Source organism: Lycorma delicatula, chromosome 2 (assembly GCF_047948215.1).
Source record: "Lycorma delicatula isolate Av1 chromosome 2, ASM4794821v1, whole genome shotgun sequence".
NCBI lineage: Eukaryota > Metazoa > Arthropoda > Insecta > Hemiptera > Fulgoridae > Lycorma > Lycorma delicatula.
The window spans coordinates 158,135,494-158,154,521 of NC_134456.1; the positions used below are offsets into that span (position 1 = coordinate 158,135,494).

Here is a 19,028-nt window from a genome sequence, read left to right on the forward strand (position 1 = left end):
GTAGGACAAATGATTCTCTTACACTTTCAACATTGTCTTTGGATACACTTAGTCCTTGGTATCCGAGAACCTAGAATGTCGAGGACCAAGTGTAACCAAAGACTCTTTCTTCTCTTCTCTTCTCTTTCCTCTGCAAATACAGCCAGTGGTTTCAAATTGTTTATACCATGTAAGAATGTTATTGTCATTTGGGGATCACAATGGAACTTCAAATTGAACGCATGTTGAACAGTAATTGCAGATTCACACTTTCCAAACTGCAAAACACAAAACGTTTTCTGTTGGGGGCTCGCCATCTTTGCTATTAGTGCTTTCAAGCTGAAGGTACAGGAAGCAGTTTATGAACTTGTACACAGCTAAAAATGTTTGAGTTGCTCTTTCATTTCATATATAATTAATCAATGTACATGAAACTTGAAAAATATAACATAGCTTTAAAACTCCAATTTACTCATTTTGAAACACATGGTGTCTTAGAACTGAAAACATTTAAGTAAATTTCAAAAATTAAATATGAGGGTAAGTCAATTATTATCCGCAATGTAGTTATATAAGCTTTATTGCAATACAAATAGGAAACTTACATGTACATAATTTTTCAACATAGTCCCTTTGCATTTCAACGCACTTGGTCCATCGTTGCACAAGCTTCCTTATACCCTCATAAAAGAAGGTTTTCAGTTGAGCTGCGAGCAAGGAATGCACCGCTCCTTTTACTGTTTTGTCCAAGGTAAATCGGCCTCTTTGAGTGGACCAAACAAGTGGTAGTCAGAAAGGGTAAGATCAGGACTATACAGAGGATGAGCCAGTACTTCAAAGATGCATTTCTGGAGCATTTCAGCAGTGTGGGCAGCAGTATGTGGACGGGCATTGTCGTGCAACAACACAATACCTTTCGACAGCAGTCCTTGGCGTTTACTTCGAATTGCAGGCTTCAGCTTGGCAGTAAGCATCTCACTGTAATGCGCACTGTTTATTGTTGTGCTCCTTTCCTCATAGTGTTCCAGTACTGGGCCTTGTGAATCCCAAAAAACCATAAGCATCAGTTTTCCTGCAGATGTTTGGATCTTGAACTTTTTTTTCAGGGTGAATTTAGATGTTTCCATTCCATACTCTGCTGTTTACGCTCCGGCTCGTAATGATGGATCCGTGTTTCGTCACCAGTGATGATTCTGTCTAAGAAGATGTCCCGTTTGTACCATAGCGATCCAAATGTTTTTGGCAGATGTCCAAGCACATTTGTTTATGCAACTGTGTGAGTTGTTTTGGGACAGACTTGCACAGACCATCTTGCACAGACTTTATGAAACCCAAGTCTGTTGTGGATGATTTCATAGGCAGAACCGTGACTAATTTGACGATGTACCACTTCATCAATAGTTACTCATCTGTCTAAGAAAACCATGTCACGTGCACGCAAAATGTTTTCCTCATTTGTGGTGGTAAATGGTCGTCCAGCTCTTTCGTCGTGCATAACACTTGTGCGACCATTTTTGAATTTTTCAATCCATTCGTAGACTCTCCATTGCAGCAACACACTGTTCCCGTACTGTACTGAAAGTCTTCGATGAATTTCAGCCCCTGATACACCTTCCGACCACAAAAAAAAATCACTGAATGTTGTTCTTCTTTGGTGCAAGTTTGTTATCGGATATAATTCTGAATACAAAGAAAACAAAATAATAAACAAGTTACTTTGGCCATTTTATTACTACTATGTTTTTTCTGTTTTTACAACTTCGATTTTTTATAACTAAAAAATAAAGGCATTTATCAAGAAATGGTTTTGTAATTTTTCTTGTAAAATTTTACATTAAATTCATGTTTGATTCAATGTGGGCAGATCAAAGATTGTGAACAAAAATTTCAAACATATCATAAAGGATTAATTTCATAATTATATAAATCCACACACTATGTATTGTTACCACATATATACCTAATTTAATATTGGCGGGTGAACACGGTAGCAACGATATGAGCTGGTGCATAGTATACGTATGTGCTGATACAATGCTTGTATGCTTGAAGTGATGCTTGTATACGTATAAGCATACGTATACTGTACTGCTTCCACTGTGCAGTTCTCCCACCATAGCGGCGCTGCAGCCTCACCACTCTCAGGCTCCAATAAAAGAGTGTGCACAAGAGTAAATTTACAATTCATCGTCGACCACCACCTGTAGAAGACCAAGGAGAAGAAGATGGAAGAAGTCAGAAGTTCCCTGGCTGCTTCAATGTGGGACCTCCCGGCGGATGCCAACATCCCCGCCAGAGCAGCAGGCCTGGCTGGCCCGCTGAGGGAGGTACTGGATGTGGACACTACCTTCGCTCCAGCTTGCCGGGCTTCAATCACCCTAGCCGGCAGACTCAGCAGCAGTAGCTGGGGATCATTTAGGGAGAACCACCTTGGTCGGGTCGGCGAAAGACAAATGACACCGACCTGACACTGCAGGGTTCTGGAGGCCACCACTGCCACGCTGTAGTGGGAACCCAACTGCTGCTGAGGGAAAGCCCAATCAGACTTCAAACTTATGAATACCTTTCACACTTACCGACATCTCGGTGTCGGATCATTACAGGCACTGATATGTCAGCAGGTTTTCAGTCTCCCGTCGTCATCAGTATTGTGTTGTTTCAGCTCATTATTTGTTTTGTATTAGGTGCATGTCTATTTCAAGTTACAATGGACAAGCTAAAAATTCCTGACTTCACCGGAGACCAGCTACCGGACCCAACAGCTGTTCTCAGAGCTAATGCAAAAAACAGCCCTTGTCAGGTTAAAAATTACGATCCGTCTAAGCCATTCAATGACAAGAACCCTTCTCAGGGCTAACGTAAAGTTAGTAAGTGCTATGTGCCATCGAAGTCATTTGTTGACAATATGTGTATACAGGTGACAAAAAAAACAGAAACTTTTGAAAAATGCAAAAAAATTGTATTGGCAGAAACTTAATTTTTATGGTGAAAACATGCTGTTCCACTGCTTCTTGATGACTGAGTGGCAAGGTTGCCTCTGCACAAAGCAGCGCTACCAGCTGTACATGGTTGCCATTACACATTTAAAAAATTTTTTTGGATCACTTGTATATACAGAGTGATATTAAGGCATGGAAACAGCTTTATACTGCAAATCTGAGAGGTATTTGAAGGCGGAAAGAAGTAGGGCTCTTCATAGTGAAAAACAAATCTGCATTATTGTGGGTTTTTAATATTTGCCCACTATCTTGGATCCATCATATTGAATCAAACCCAAGTTTTTTAATAGGAAAGTGGATATGTGACATATGATTTTGATTTAAAATTTACAAGAAAAACAGTGGTGAAACCCGTTTTTTTTGTTGTTTCACCATTACAAGTAGTTTTGTTATGAAGTTGTAAGCATTCAAAGTTGCAATGACAAGAATCATGTTAACAATAAAATGTGGTAAAACGTGCTGCATAAACAATTTTATTGAATTTTGCATTCATAGTGCATACAATTAGAAACTTTAAACAATGCTATATTATTGATAATAATAAACAATAACTAATAGTTAACAACATAACAACAAATTAAACAGCTACATCGGCTGATATTATTTTCTAAATAAAAGTTAACTTCCAGTGTTAATATCAGCTAATATTTGTTACTTATTGTAAATGAAACAAATTACCTAGAAATTTTTAAAAAATATATTAAAATTTAGTTAAGTAAATCAGCAGTTAATTTATAACAATGTAGTTTGTATTATATTGAAACAGTGCAGCTTGTTAACTCCTCATTTCACCTTTTTACTTCAACATTGGCTGTTTTCACACTTACTGACATAACACCAAGATCATATAGTATAGTGTTAGCACAATGTCGGCGGTCATAAAGATTTACTTAAACATATGAATACCTTTCACACTTAACCAACATGTTGGTGTCGGGTCATTACAGGCACTGATATGTCAGCAGGTTTTCAGTCTCCCGTTGTCATCAGTACTGTGTTGTTTCAGTTCATTATTTGTTTTGTATTAGGTGCATGTCTATTTCAAGTTACAATTTGTAAAATAATATATGTATTTTTTGGATTTGTAAAAAAAACTTTTCTGTAAGATATGGCTAATTTTAAATATGATGTAGTAACTTTAATTGAACTTGTTGAAAGTAAGCCCTGGTTGTGGGATAAGTTTAATGATGGTAATAAAAATAAAGTATAATAAAAAAATTCTGAGTAGTAAAACACAAGGCAAAAATCACCGAAACCGGTAGACAACAACTAAGTTAAAATTTATAGTGTGAAAATACTGTTATCGATATCAGTACTGAGTTGTGTCGGCATCAGTGTCGAGTCAGTAAATGAGAAACCAAGCCTGCCGATATCATGTCGATGTTGGTACTGCGCCACGTCGACATCGGTGACGTGTTGGTAAGTGAGAGATAACAATCCCAGATGTATGTTGTAATCTGATACACAACATCCTCAGAAAGTGAACATTTGGGCAGGATTCATTGTATTGTAGGGCCTTTTATTTTAGATGAAAATCTTACTGGAAATGCTTACTGGAACTTGTTAGCCTACAGGATTTTTACAAATCTCCCGGAAAATGTTGGACAAGAATTAAATAACAATGTATAGTTTCAGAAAAATGGGGCACCACCTCATTATTATATAAGGGCATGGAAAATTTTAAATGAGCAATTTCCAAATCGCTGGATTGGTTGTAGAGGAGCCATAGAATGGCCTGTCACGTTCTCAGACCTGTCTCCTGGATTACCTTTTTTTTTGAGGGGTACCTGTAACATTTTTTTTGTAATATTTGCAAAACAAAATCTTCAGACATTGACCAATTGAAAAGAAGAATAATTGACGAATCTGTTCGTGTACCACCAAACACGATACAATAAGTTATAAATGGATATTACTTGAGGTTAGCAGATTGCCAAGCTGTAGAAGCATTTTGAACATTTATTGTAGAATGGTATGCTTTCAGAATTTATTTCATTAGTAATTTACAACTGAAAACATTTATTTAAAAATTTAAAATAAATATTGTAATAGTTAAAGTAAATAATATCAGTTGATATAGCCGTTTAATTTGTTGTGTTGTTAATTATTAGTTATTGTTTATTATTATCATCAATATAATAGCACTGTTTAAAGTTCGTTATTGTATGCACTATGAATGTAAAATTCAGTAAAGTTGTTCATGTGGCGCATTTTACCTCATTTTATTGTTAACCTATTTTTCCATCATTGCAACTTTGAATGCTTATAACTCGATAACAAAGACATTACCAGAAAAACTAGTTTTACCATTATTTTTCTTGTAAAATTTTAAATTGAAATCAGGTGTTGCATTTCCCCCATTCTATTTTTAAAAAAAAGAAATTAAGTTTGATTCAATATGGCGGATCCAAGATGGTGGACAAAAATTAAAAACCCACTATAATGCAGATTTTTTTTAACTTTGAAGAACTCCATTTCTTTCTGCCTCAAAATACTCAGATATGCAGTATAAAGCTGTTACCATGATTAAGTATTGCCCAGTGTGTGTAGGGTGTTCAACTTAAAGAGACCCACTCAGTAGTTTATACTACATGCATATTTTTCTTAAAATGCATATATTGGTGTAATATGAGTAAAATGATGTAGAAGAGTTGGTATGACGACCTGTTATGGGGACTGTTTATTTATCTGCCTATTTGAGTATTGCCAGTCTGTGTTGAGCATTGGCTTTCGAACAAGGTTGGATAATTGTGTGTTGTTGTTTGTTAAAGTGCAATTAACTGTTGTACATGTATTCGTGACAAAAACCTATGTAGAAATGAAATCTCATGTTGCGTGTCAGTGAAAGTTGAGGGAGAAATCTGTAACGGAAGCACCAGTGAAAATTGTTAATCAGAAGTTAGTTAAAAGTTTGGTGAAAAGGTTTGGTGTTACACCAGAAACAGGTTAGTTTTAACAACGCAAGTTGTACAGGACATTAAAGCAGCAATGACAAGATCTCATAAATCTTTGCAGAGACTAAGCTGGGAAAAGAACATGCTCTAGGTTCAGTCCACACTGCAGTGAGGAGAATACTGAAATGTTATCTGTATTGAATGCTGGTTTTTCATGTGCTAACTAATACTGATTGTGCTAAAAGGGTTCACTGCTGTCAATAGTTGAAGATCTTCATCAGAGACAACATTGGTATTTTAGATCATTTCAATTATGAATACCTCGTAATTTTAAATAAACTTAATTCATATTATAACGATTTAAAATTTACTTTTGAAGTAGATATAAACAGAAAAATAAATTTTCCAGATGTTAGCATTGAAATTAACAAAAAATAATCAAATTGTAACTTCAGTATACAGGAAACCTATAGCCAATAAAATAACAATTCATAGAAAATCAAATCATCCTTGGGTTTCATAAAATTAACATATTTATAAATATGATTAATCTAGTTTCCATTATACATGAAATAACAAAGAAAGATTAAACACAGAAATAAAATCATAAAACAAATTGCAATTCAAAATAGGTAGTGCTTTGTTAATTGATAATGTATAAAAAACAGACATAAAAACTTAATAGTACAATAACTTTAAAACTAGTACATGATACACAGAAGATTGATAACGTTTACTTAAATATTTATACACTAACAGTATTGTTGAAAATATAACCAAAGTTTATGACAGGGATAAATTTAAACCTGCATATAAAACTAACAACCACATAATACGATATTTAAAACACAATAAAAGTACCAATTTATACAGTCTATGTGGAGTTTTTAAGATAAAGTGTAATGATTGTGAGGATATATATAGTACTGGAGCAGTATTTGGCTAGCCATATACTTGTTATTAAATGTTTGTTTTTATTTTATTTTATGTCTTTATATACTCTAATATACTGTCGCCGAATGGCTTTGACAGCATGTGCCACTTAATAACTTTATGTTAGCCCTGAAAAGGGCTAACATGCTTAAAAGGGCATTTTTGTTGTTGATTGGCATCGACAGCTTGTTGTAATTACTGACCTTATGGTAGCCCTGAGAAGGGTTGTCATCAAATTGCTTTCATGGCTCATAATTCATAACCTTGTGGTGGTCCTGACAAGGGCCATCACAAGGCTCTTGTGTTAGCTCCGAACTAACCAAGGCGGTTTTCCCTGAGCGACTCCACGCCAGCCAGGGTGATTGAAGCCCAGTGAGCTGGAGTGGGATGGTAGCGTCTACGTCCAGTGGGTCGGCTAGGCCTGCTGCTTCAGCGGGGATGTTGGCATCTGCCGGGAAGTCCCACGTTGAGGCAGTCAGGGAACTTCTGTCTTCTTCCATCTTCTTCTTCTTGGTCTTCTCCAGGTAGTGGTTGATGATGAATTGTAAATTTACTCTTGTGCACGCTCTTTTACTGGAGCCTGAGAATGGTAGGGCTGCAGCACCGCTATGGTGGGAAAACTGCACGGTGGGAGTGATGCTTGTATTGGCACATACATATACTGTGCACCAGCTCATATCGTTGCTACCATGTTTGCCCACTGATATTAAATTAGACATATATATGTGGTAACAATATGTAATCACAATTTTAATCTTTTAATCCTTTAATTTTATAAATATTATACACGACTGATGTTGTGGGATTCTGTGAAAGTACTTTTATGAAAAATTATATAAATATACAAATAAGGTAAGAGTTGTAATAATCTGTTTGTGGGTGGATTAAGTTGAATTATATATATTTAAATTTATATTAGTGCAGAGGTTATATGGGTCTTAAAAGGATTGCTTTTAGCAAAAAAAATATGCTGCTTTATATATATATATATATATATATAAATCTAATAATCTTTTTAATTAAAATAATTTGTAGATGTTATTTATTAATTTCATCTGAATTTAGTATTACTATCTTTCTAGAATATTTGCTTATTGTACTTATTTGTTTTAGTAAAAATTTCATGTTTGAACATTCATAATTTCTTTTAACTGAAAGTTTTTAAAATTACTTTTAAGGAATGTCCCAACACCACTCCAACTGATCACTCTCTCATAAATTCAGTACATCATAATCCTGGATCGGGAGGAGGCTTTTCAGGTATTAAAGTTTTTTTTTTTATTTCTTTCTCATAAATATAGATTGTAAATGTTTGTATAATATTCAGCATCTATTTGAGTACATATTTCATGCCTTTGTTTTAGTTAAATTTTAACATTACATGATCATAAAATAAATTTAGAAGGAAAGATCACATGACATTAATCTAGTTAATAAATACATATGAGGTTTGTTAAAAAAAGACCGGATTTGTGGGTAAGCAAAAACTATTAATGAATTTACAATTTAATATAGGCTTGTTACTAGGCTTGTTACCCTTAAAACCTTTTATGTGGGCTTGTTGCTTGTAATAGGCAGGCCGCATTGCTGGCAATACACCACTCCTGACATTTCTATTTTTGGAATATTTCCTAGAATATGTTTTTGAGGATGTCATACAGCTGTTGTATCATATTTTCCTCAGTGCTGTTTATGGTTTGAAAATTATGTTCTTTCAAGCTTACCATCAATTTGGGAAACAAGAAAAAGTCTTCTGGAGCCAAACCTGGAAAATAAAGCAGGTAGGTGCATGGTTGTCTTGTGTTTTGCCAAATAATAGCAGAAAAGAAGTGATAAATTTTTGGAGCACATCTAACTCTGGTTTTCCCTCAGCTAAGGCGACTTTCTGCATGTAGCATCCCTCAGATGTCATAAACATTTATTGTAGAATTTCTTTTTTACTGTCTGATTACATGGAACAAATCCATAATGGATCAAACCTTTCCAGTCAAAATAATTACCATCTTCATTATATTTGACCAGGTTATGCGGCTTTTTTGGTTGGGTGATTCTTTCCCTACCCACTGTGATGATTACTTTTTGAATTCCACATCTTAGTGATAAACACAAGTCTAATCTCATGTTATAATGTTTTTCAAAAAGTTTTCATTGGTATTAACATGGTCAAGAAGATGCTAACAAATTTTTTTTCTAATCAACGGTTAGAAAACGCAGCATGAATTTTATGGAGATGCAATTCATGTTAAGTTTTTCTGTTAAAATTTGTTAGTATGAACCTATGTTCCACTTCCTCATTAATCTCAGACAGTTAAAATGCTATCTTAGTGTACCAAATTGCACAAACTACATCAGTGTTATCATTGATGTGGATGTTCATCCAGGTGTGCGATCTGATCAGATGATATTGTGTCCCCTTTAAAATGATTGAACCTTTCGTGATAATCTGCTCGTCTTTTCCAGTTGCTGCTTTAACTGTCTGTGAAGGATGTGCCAAAGTTTCAAGCAAAATTTAATACAAACAAGTTGTTCTTCAAGATGCTCCAAAGTTGGCATTATCCAGCATTATTATTTGTTGGAAAATGCTCCATGCACTGGTTAGCCCTTTCCAAAAAGTTGGTCTTTTTCTTTAAACATCCATTGAATAGTTTGAATATTGATCTTGCATCATCTAAAAAGTTTTGAATTATGAGTAAGATTTCAAGACTTCTCAATGTTGGTGATTAATAATATTGGTTCCATGCTTTATTTTAGTATTCATATAGTCCCTTATCAGTTTAAAAATTTTGCTATCAGTAATTGTTTATTATGAAAAAGAATTAAACATCAATTTATCTATGCAGAGAAAACCCTGGTAGTATCCAAGAAGCAGAAATCGAACCCAAGCATAAATTGAATTTCCCATTTTTAGGCAAGTTGTTCAGAAGATTTGAGAAAAGAATTTTAAAATTAACAATAATATAATCTTAACATTACCATAAAATAAAAACAAAATGAAATTAAATTGATTTAAGTGAAGTTAAATTGTTTAAAAATCAGAAAAATATTAAAAAGAATATAACATGTGACAAAAACTGTAATTTCTAATTATTATTATTATTCATGAATAATAATAATTTATTTTAATGATAAGCAGATTTTCATGTTGAAACTAAACTGAAGCATATAATTTATGGATAATTGCTTTGTAAGCCAATTCAATTATCACCTCCATGTTGATGGAAATCTATTTTGGTTCTGGTGTTACCCTATTTGGGATTGGAGTAGATTTAAATATTGAAATCTTGTATCCTATGATGCTCTATATGATATTCTGCTGGTACAATTAATAGTTGAAAAAGTTTTCACTTTGGTCAGTAGCAGACAGGATTGAAATTTTTGTAGAAACAATTATATTAGTTTGTACAGCAGCATTTGGAATGCAGGCTACACTTCTTCCTGCATTGAGATACATTTATAGAATTCATATCAAAAAAGGAAAAATGTCCATAGGAAATAAAAAAAAAACTGCTGGATAAATTTGATGCTGTGATGAATTCAATGGGTTTAGAAAATGGGCTAAGGCACTTCTGAAACATAATTCCTTTTCAAGAACAGTTATTTTATTGGATGAGCTATAGAAAAAGCCAGTGAATCTCTTTAAGCATGTCAAGTTTCTCTTGAATTACTCACATGGAGTTCAGTAGATTAAACTGAAAGATAAAATGATTACAGATATTAAAGAACTTTCAGAAAATTCAGGAGCTATTTCCAATTCAAGAATTGATCAATCAACTGCTAGTCAACAGAGATGTTGATAATTATACTCAGATTTATGAGTTCACTAAAGTTGTGGAAATCCCTATTAACACCTCAACGCACTTGGTCCATTGTTGCACAAGCTTCCTGATGCCCTCATAAAAGAAGGTTTTCAGTTTAACTGCGAGCCAGGAATGCACCGCTTCTTTCACTGTTTCGTCCGAGGTAAATTGACAGCCCCTTAATGCCGCACACTGCATTTGTAACAAAGAAGCTTCTGCAGCGTTTTTGTTGGGAAGTGTTTGATCACCCACCATACAGCCTGGAATTGGCTTCATCTGATTTTCACCTCTTTGCTCACATGAAACGCCGGCTAGGAGGACAACATTTTGGCACAGACATAGAGCTGCAGACCAGCGTAGAAACATGGCTGAAAACACACAGGCGGCTTCGTTCTACAACGAGGGTATTGGAAAGTTGGTACAACGCTACGACAAATGTCTAAATTGGAGTGGCGACTATGTAGAGAAATAGCGTAAATATGTAAGTACTTGTTACAAATAAAAAATTTTTTATTTTCACTGTGGTTTTAATTTCGTGACCGATTGGACCTTGAAAAAAAATAACCCTTGTATCATATCGTACATTTCACAAAACATTAGAAAATTCATATCATACAAGTCAGACAGTTCATCATTCGTATTATTACTTATGATTCTTTTAACATTCTTTCCCGAAAAGTTAAATGAATTGTTCTCTTATGTTCTTATAGTTTTCATTTGTATTTGTATGCTCATGCATGTTAACAACAATAGCAAGTATTTCTTCAGTTGAATTCTTACCGTGTTTGTCATTTTAATTTAACTCATAGATTTTAAGAAATCTGGCACTGTTGAGTAAATGAAAGCAAGTTGATTGAACCTTTACAATTATCTGATGACATTCAGTATTACAACCTTGTATATTATATTATGAAAAAGGACTTTATGGCTACTCTGTAGATTACAATACAATTTTATTTCATGTAAAAAGGAAAAATATAATTGCTTAGAATAAAAATATAAATTGAGAAGTATCATACTTAGAAAAATCTTTAAAAAAGTCATAAAATTTAATGCTGTTTAAGAAAAAACTTATTTTATTTTATCATAAACATTTTTTTATGTGTTTATAGGAATATCGGAAAAATGGCAAATATTAACTGATAACTATCCTGAATGAATTTTTATTGAAATTAAAAGAAGATTAATTTTCATGACCCACTACATTTAAGTAAATGAGTAATTAAGCAGAAATTGGTAATTTTGATTAAAAGTAAAAAATAATTTAAAAGTTTATTTTGCTGAATTTTTACTTCAGCAAATTGTTAATGAACAAGAATTAAATTAACTTAATTGGCTCCTAGATAAGACTGTTAACTACATCTCTCAACCAGATGGTTTATATGTGGAACATCTCAGGTTGTAGCAATCTGGAAATTAAAGGGCGTAAAAAGAAAAAGGTAAAATTTTGCCAGTCATCCAAATCCACATTATATGAACTGCTACTGCACCAAAATTAAGGCCATTGGTTGATGTTCACTATATGGTGTTGGCTTTTTTTCTAGTTGTTAATGACCATAGTAGTCAGTGCCACTTAAATAAAAAAAAACAAGTTTAATTCTGTTTATCACAATGCACATCTTAAGCCAATTTCTTTATTGATCTACTTTCAACAATATGAATTAACTTAAAATGAGAAGAATTTGAAAAAAAAACAAAATGTAAGAAATTATTACGTAGACACGAGTGTTTACAGTGAAGTTTGTGTATCATTAAATTTACTTCTTTACTGCTTCTGAATACCAAGTAATAGGAAAATATTACTTTTGGGTCCCAGTTATGATAGTTAACTGCATTTTCTTACAACTTGAGATGTTCTTTGAAGTGAAATGTCTCTGTAGTAGCATAATGTAAATTAATTAGTGTGAAACAAGGATGAAATCCCAACAACTGAAATATAATAAATCAGTTGTAATAAATCATATAATAATTAAATAATAAATTGTATTGTCGGCATAATAAAACAGTTAGTATTCACACCTGTATAAATACATACATACATTTTTTTTTCCCTACATCCCTCGGCCGGACATCCAATTAAGTATACTCGGCCCAGAGACGTGTCTTTTGACTCTAAGGCGGTCTTCCCGCCCACCGGTTTTACACCCGGCACGGCAGGTCAACCGACCCGGTACTAGATCTTTCCTTGCCTGCCTCTAAATACATACATATATATATATATGTATGTATATATATATATATATACATACATATATATATATATATGTATGTATATATATATATATATACATACACAAGATACCTAAAGAAACAAACATTAACTATCAAACCCATTACCTGGTAACCAGTGTCAGAGATTATAAGGTATTATGTACGTATTCATCCAGCTCAGTTTTTGCAATTTGGACAACATTGTCTTCATTAGCATCTATTTTTATTCAGTTTTGAGGATATAAGCTGTATTTTGTCATTTCTAACAGCATGATTTGTATTTGTACATTCAGGTATATTAGAATTCCGAAGAAGTGGGACTCGACCATACATTAAATCATCTGATAATGGTGAACGAAACCATCGTAAAAATCAGCCTCGCAGTTCTCAGCCTATGTATATACCACCAGCACAGCGTAAAGAACCATCATCAACATATAAATAGAAATTAGCACTTTTGAGTTGTTAAATACAATGAAGAAATATATAATCTTTTATACTTCCAGGTAGCATAATGTAATATAAAATAATTAGGGTGGAACGCTGTTCAATAAATAAGGTAACAAGTGCCAAGCGAACATGTAAAGTAATTTGTGTTTCTTTTTTTTTTTATTTAAATGTGATATATTTGTACTATATGATTGATTGTTGCTTTGTACAGTTGAAAGGAATTAACTCATCTATATTATTTATTTTATTTAACTTACTAATAACAATAGAATGATTTCATTCGGTCTAAATCAGTTTGTATTCCATTTCATTTGCACAGACAGAAATGTTTTTTAAAAAAACATTATTTTGTATTAGTTTTAGCTGCTACTCTAAACTTCTAGTCTTTAAAATTCACTGAATGAAATTTTAAAATGTTTTATTTCTATGTCAAGGTATATTCTTTTCATATTTAATTAAAATTATATTAAAATTGTAATTAATTTTGTAGTTATCATTAATCAGCTGTTTTTGGAAGTAGTATTGCTTATTGTTGAATTTTAGGAATACTACAGTGCTACCTCTCCAGAAAAAATACTATAATATTGGAATAAGGGTGTAGTCTGATAAAATATTTTCCATATTTCTTGGTAAGTAGGATAACTTGATCAGACTGAAAGTACTCCCTCAAAAACTCAGTCATTTATATGATCTTCTAAATCACGCATAACAAACTTTGCTTTCATATAATTGATTTCTACGTTATTTAATATAAAATACATTGCTGATTTAGTCAATATCATCAGTATTAAGATATTTCTGTATGAAATGAAATTGTTTTAGGAGTTTTGCTTGATAGTTTGGTATCTTTTGAGATTAAATGTTTTTTGTTTATATATTAATGAGTTTATGATGTTAAATAAGAAAGTTTATTTCAGAGCAGTAGTTACATACTATCTGTGTATAGTCAGTGAAGTAAAATTTCAAGTCAGTTTCATGAAATAAAAGCTAAAATTTTGTGAAAAATAGGATAAAATATAAGTAAGAATAGTTTTAATAAGTGAACATTTTTATTTTGATTAAAAAGTAAGTAAAAAATTATATGAATTACTCATTACTGTAAAGGATTATTTAGACATCAGTTTTTCTTTTATAAACAATATTAGTGCGTGGGAAAAATTTTGGTGGTAGAACCCCATGTATTACATTATTTTAACCTTTTAAGTTTTATCAGAAAATTGCTCTCCAGAGTGAATTGAAATGCAGTGAAGGTGTTTTTAATGACTTTAACTAAGAAAAGCAATGAAAAATTCATTTTATCAAGTGTTATTATTATTTACTAAACGATTGTAGTTTTAAAAATAATACTTTAAAGAAACTTTTTTCAGTCATCACATTATTTCTAAAAAAAATTGTACTTTTAATACTATCTTCAGTCTTTAACAATAAAGCACATAGCTAATTTAAACATGTAACAAAATGATATTTTCCAAAGGATGGCACTACCATAGGCCAACATCATAAATTATATGCTTATTATTTATGTTTGATACGTATATTTACTTTCTATTTTCTTTTTATTGGCTAGATTTTGTATGTGTACTTACTCTTGTGTTGCTGTCTTATTTTTATACCTGTATAACTGTGTTAGTTTAACTAGCAAAGTATACAGTCAACTCCCGATTATCTATGAGCGGTTTATCCATGTTGCAGGTCAACCACATGATGCCTCTCAGAGAAAAATAAAGTTTTAAAAACTTACAAAGAAGCTAAATTTTAAAGCTTTTTTAGCGTTTTGTGGTAGATTTTATTCTTTTTTATTTTTTTGCTCCTTGAATGTATGGTTGTTTTGAATATGATAATGCTCTAATGCAGTTAGTTCATTGTGTGATATTATTATGCTATGCAAACTACAAAGTTCACTCACCAAAATAACGATCAGTCGTGTCTTATTTAAAAAAAAAAAAAAAAAAACAAAAGCTGAAAGAGAAAATGCACAATTTATTAATTTTTTTTTTTTCATTAGCTACTATAGTTTTATTAAGTGTTTGTTAATGCATTAAACACTATCACTTATTAAACATAATACATACACTTTTATATGTACAATGTTTTTATGTACTGCAATAGTTATAGTGAAAATTTATTATACATGAATACGTATTTTGAATAAACTTCTGCATATTACTTTTACCAGGTATGTAATAGTGTAGAGTAGTTTCCTGTATTTTCTTTTATTATTTACCATTATATCTTGATATAATAGTGTATGTTAAATGCTGAACTGTAGTATAGGTCATTTTAATATGTATTTCTTTATTAAATATTATTTTTAGATCAACTGTGATTTTGTTATATTTTTGGATTATGTGCAATTATTGTAAATAATCAGGAGTTGACTGTATTTCAGAAAGTAAGGTGAAATATGGCTTCATATTTTAAAGGCTTGCCTTATTTCAGCAAGTATTTTTTCAAGAATTTCACTAAAATGATAATCTTTATCCTAGTTCTTACTTCCGTTTGAATCACTGCATTTCTTAAAACTATGCCTAAAAAGTGCTGAAGTAGCTCTTTGTATCATGTGGTTTTTCTTTTTAAAGATAATTAGTTTCATGTTAACATACTACTGCTCTCATATTTTTAGTTTATTTTAAAACAGTATCTGATTTTATTACTTTCTTTCCTGGTTCCCTTTTTATTTTTGCTATATTGATTATTTAATGAAATTAACTAAGAAGGCAATAATCATGATGATCAGCTATCCTTATAGTGTCAGCTTTCATAATAAAAAATTTTTAATTCATCGGCTTTTATCTTAGAATTAGGTCCAGAAAAACTTGACCTTGAATGCAATAGGCGTATAATATTTTTGTTTACAAGGCCTAAGAATAATGCAGGATTTACATATCAGTTATGTAAAAAAAAAAAGTTATTCCTAACTCTGCATGTGCATTTCTACATGCACAGTGTTCAAAAATTGTGATACAATACTTAAGAACTGGACGATTTTCCTGATTTTACAGCAGGAAGTTACCATATCTGCATTAAAGTTGTTGAATCTTATTTATTTATGGTCCTGGAAAAATGAGTGAATTCCTTGCAGTAATTTTAATCTGGTGAAGCTTACATGGTGTTGTTGCAATTTTGAATCTTCTTAAACTTCCATCATATGTAGCTCTAGGCATAGAACATAAAATGTCACAACAAAGAAACATCAAAATAAATCAGAAAGCAGTATGAACGTTTAAAGAAACTGTATCTGAAGTTAAGCCTAAATATCAGAAAAAAATCACTTGCTGACTTAACTGGGCTGGATAAATAACCTTAAATCGGCCAGATAAATAACTGATGAGGATTCTAATGAACAATTGGTCTCCATTATTATTAATTCTTTTAGAAGCTATTTGTCCCTTTCTTCTAAAAGCAGTTCTTTTTAAGGTTTTTTTAGGGGTCATTTAAAGTTCTTTTGTTGCATAACCAGTACTGTCAATCATACATCATAATGAATTATTAAAATCTTTTTAATAATTATCTTGAGATTCTTTTATTTTCTTTCTCTTTTATAAATTCAAGAAGCCAGTGTAAGCATTTGATTTCTTTGTATTTCATGAGCAAAGAGAAGATGTTTATTTCATGGATAACGCTGGTGTAAAACTGATGTGATTTAAAATAGGATCAACATCACATATTCAAAAGTGATTATTATTGTTCCTATAAAAATTATTATTCAACATAAAATGATTACAGGTGTTGTTTCTCAATCACTACTTTATGAAAGTAATGGCACTTTTATTACTTTATAATAATCAGTATTGTTTTATTGTTTATTTCTTTAAATTATTTATATATTTTATCTTTATTTATGTATCCATTTTCCTACTTTATGAAACTCAGATATGCATAGTTTTATTTTTTTTACAGTGTAATTTCTTTAAAAATTACACCATAATATCTTCATCAAACATTTGTATACAATAATTTGATTTAGTAGAATTGTCATTAAATTGAAAATTATCAATAATTACAAAATGTGGTTATTTAATTCAAAGACAAAACAAATAGATGATCTGAAATTCCACTAGTCAGTGAATGAATTAATTCAATATTCACAGAATTCTACCTGTTTGTTTGATACTACATTCAGTTTTATTAGAACTAGTTTCGTTCACAGGTTAGAGATTCAGTCTATCTTACAAAATTTATAGAACTTTAATCAGAATTTATATCAACCAATTATTTCCTCTAATGTTAACCTTTTTGTAGCAAATACAAGTATTTAAAAATTTTGTTAACACTCAAATGGCAGATAGGTTCCTGGTCATTGTATGTGTATTTAAATGAAAGTTCCCATATAGTTTACATTTCGGTTATCGAAGAGGTTATGCAGTCACAGCTAACACATAATAGACATACACAGGCATAAACACTAGTCTTAATTGAGGGCTAAAGTTCAACATTTGTACATGTTTGGTACATGGTTAATAGGTAGATAGATAAATATTTATCCCAGTTGAGTGGTAACATAATTTTGAAATGCCCTGTGTAACAATTTTATTCTATTATAGTCATGAACAGAATCAAGTCTTTATCATGTAGTTTGAAATTTATAGAAATTAAGAAAATTAGGTTACAATAATCATGTATAACTAGGAACCTAAAATTATATTCTCACTTAGCAACAAACTGAAATAATGAAGCTTACTCTTACTAAGTGAGTGTTCATTGTACATCAGGGGTGTTTATTTAAAAGATTATATGGTGTTTAATTTAAAAGATAATACTATTTTATCATAAAATAGTATATAATATTAATGAATAATTAATATTAACTGAAAAAAAAAAATACTTCATTAAGAGTATCTCCGCTTTGTTAAATTTCATTTATAATATTGTAATTAGTACTGTATATTACAGAAAAAATGTTAAATCTTTTTATTGTTTTTCTGTTTATTTTTTGAATATTGATTGTATAAAAGTATTATATTTTATTTAAACTGTTAAAATTTGTCAATTTTTTGTTGTAAACTGCAGGTAATAAAAATTTATTAGAAATGAATATAATACATGTTTGTTGCATTTAGTTAGCATGATTTACATGAAGCTGTTACATTTAAATGTTTATCATTTTCTAATATGACAGTATTACAGTCTGCCTCTTGAGTGTTTGTTGAAATGACTGAAGATTATAATTTGAAGTAATTTGAAATCTTTTTAAACCTTACTTGCTAATTTTTAATGATAATGTATTTTTATCTAAATATATCTTTGATCTGTTGTTATAACCTTTTTTTATAAATATCAGAGTTGAGATTTTCAAATTAATTTGCTTCCATATTATTTTAAGATTATTTTTGTCTTAAATAGTAGTCACCATTCATATTTTAGTAGACTAGATTTTACTTGTGTTATTGAAGAATAAATCCCAAATATATTCATGATAAATTACAGTTTTGAAAGAACAAAATATTGTTACTGTACTAATATATAACATTTATAGTACTTCGTATTCACGTTAAGTAATTATGGGTTGTCAGAAGAGTCTAAAAAACCCATACTGAAATAATTGTTGTAAAATTTTAATCAAATCTAACTAAATTTTACACAGTTATATATAGATGTGCTCTGAAGAGTACTTTTTTCATCTCCAATTTGGGGAGGCTTTTTTTTTAATAATTCTAACTTGAACTATTAATGCTTATTTGAGCTTGAGGAACCATATGACAATATAGTAACTCTTTAATGTACCTTTTTAAAAAACATTTGGATAGATTTATAAAAATCTTTCT

At 31.2% G+C, this 19,028-nt stretch overlaps 1 protein-coding gene across 2 annotated transcripts in view; it reads left to right on the forward strand.

Annotated features, from left to right (window-relative positions):
* The window catches only part of LOC142319347 (tudor domain-containing protein 3-like), an 85,860-nt gene extending 67,553 nt beyond the window's left edge, over positions 1 to 18,307 (forward strand). Inside the window, exons 12-13 of one of the 2 annotated variants that reach the window (XM_075356548.1) lie at positions 7,984 to 8,065; positions 13,107 to 18,307. In XM_075356548.1, coding sequence (XP_075212663.1) covers positions 7,984 to 8,065; positions 13,107 to 13,258 — 234 coding nt within the window. In that variant the 3' untranslated portion in view covers positions 13,259 to 18,307. The remainder of the gene's footprint in view (positions 1 to 7,983; positions 8,066 to 13,106) is intronic. The other variant, XM_075356550.1, reaches the window with a different exon arrangement.
* Positions 18,308 to 19,028: the final 721 nt, after the last annotated feature.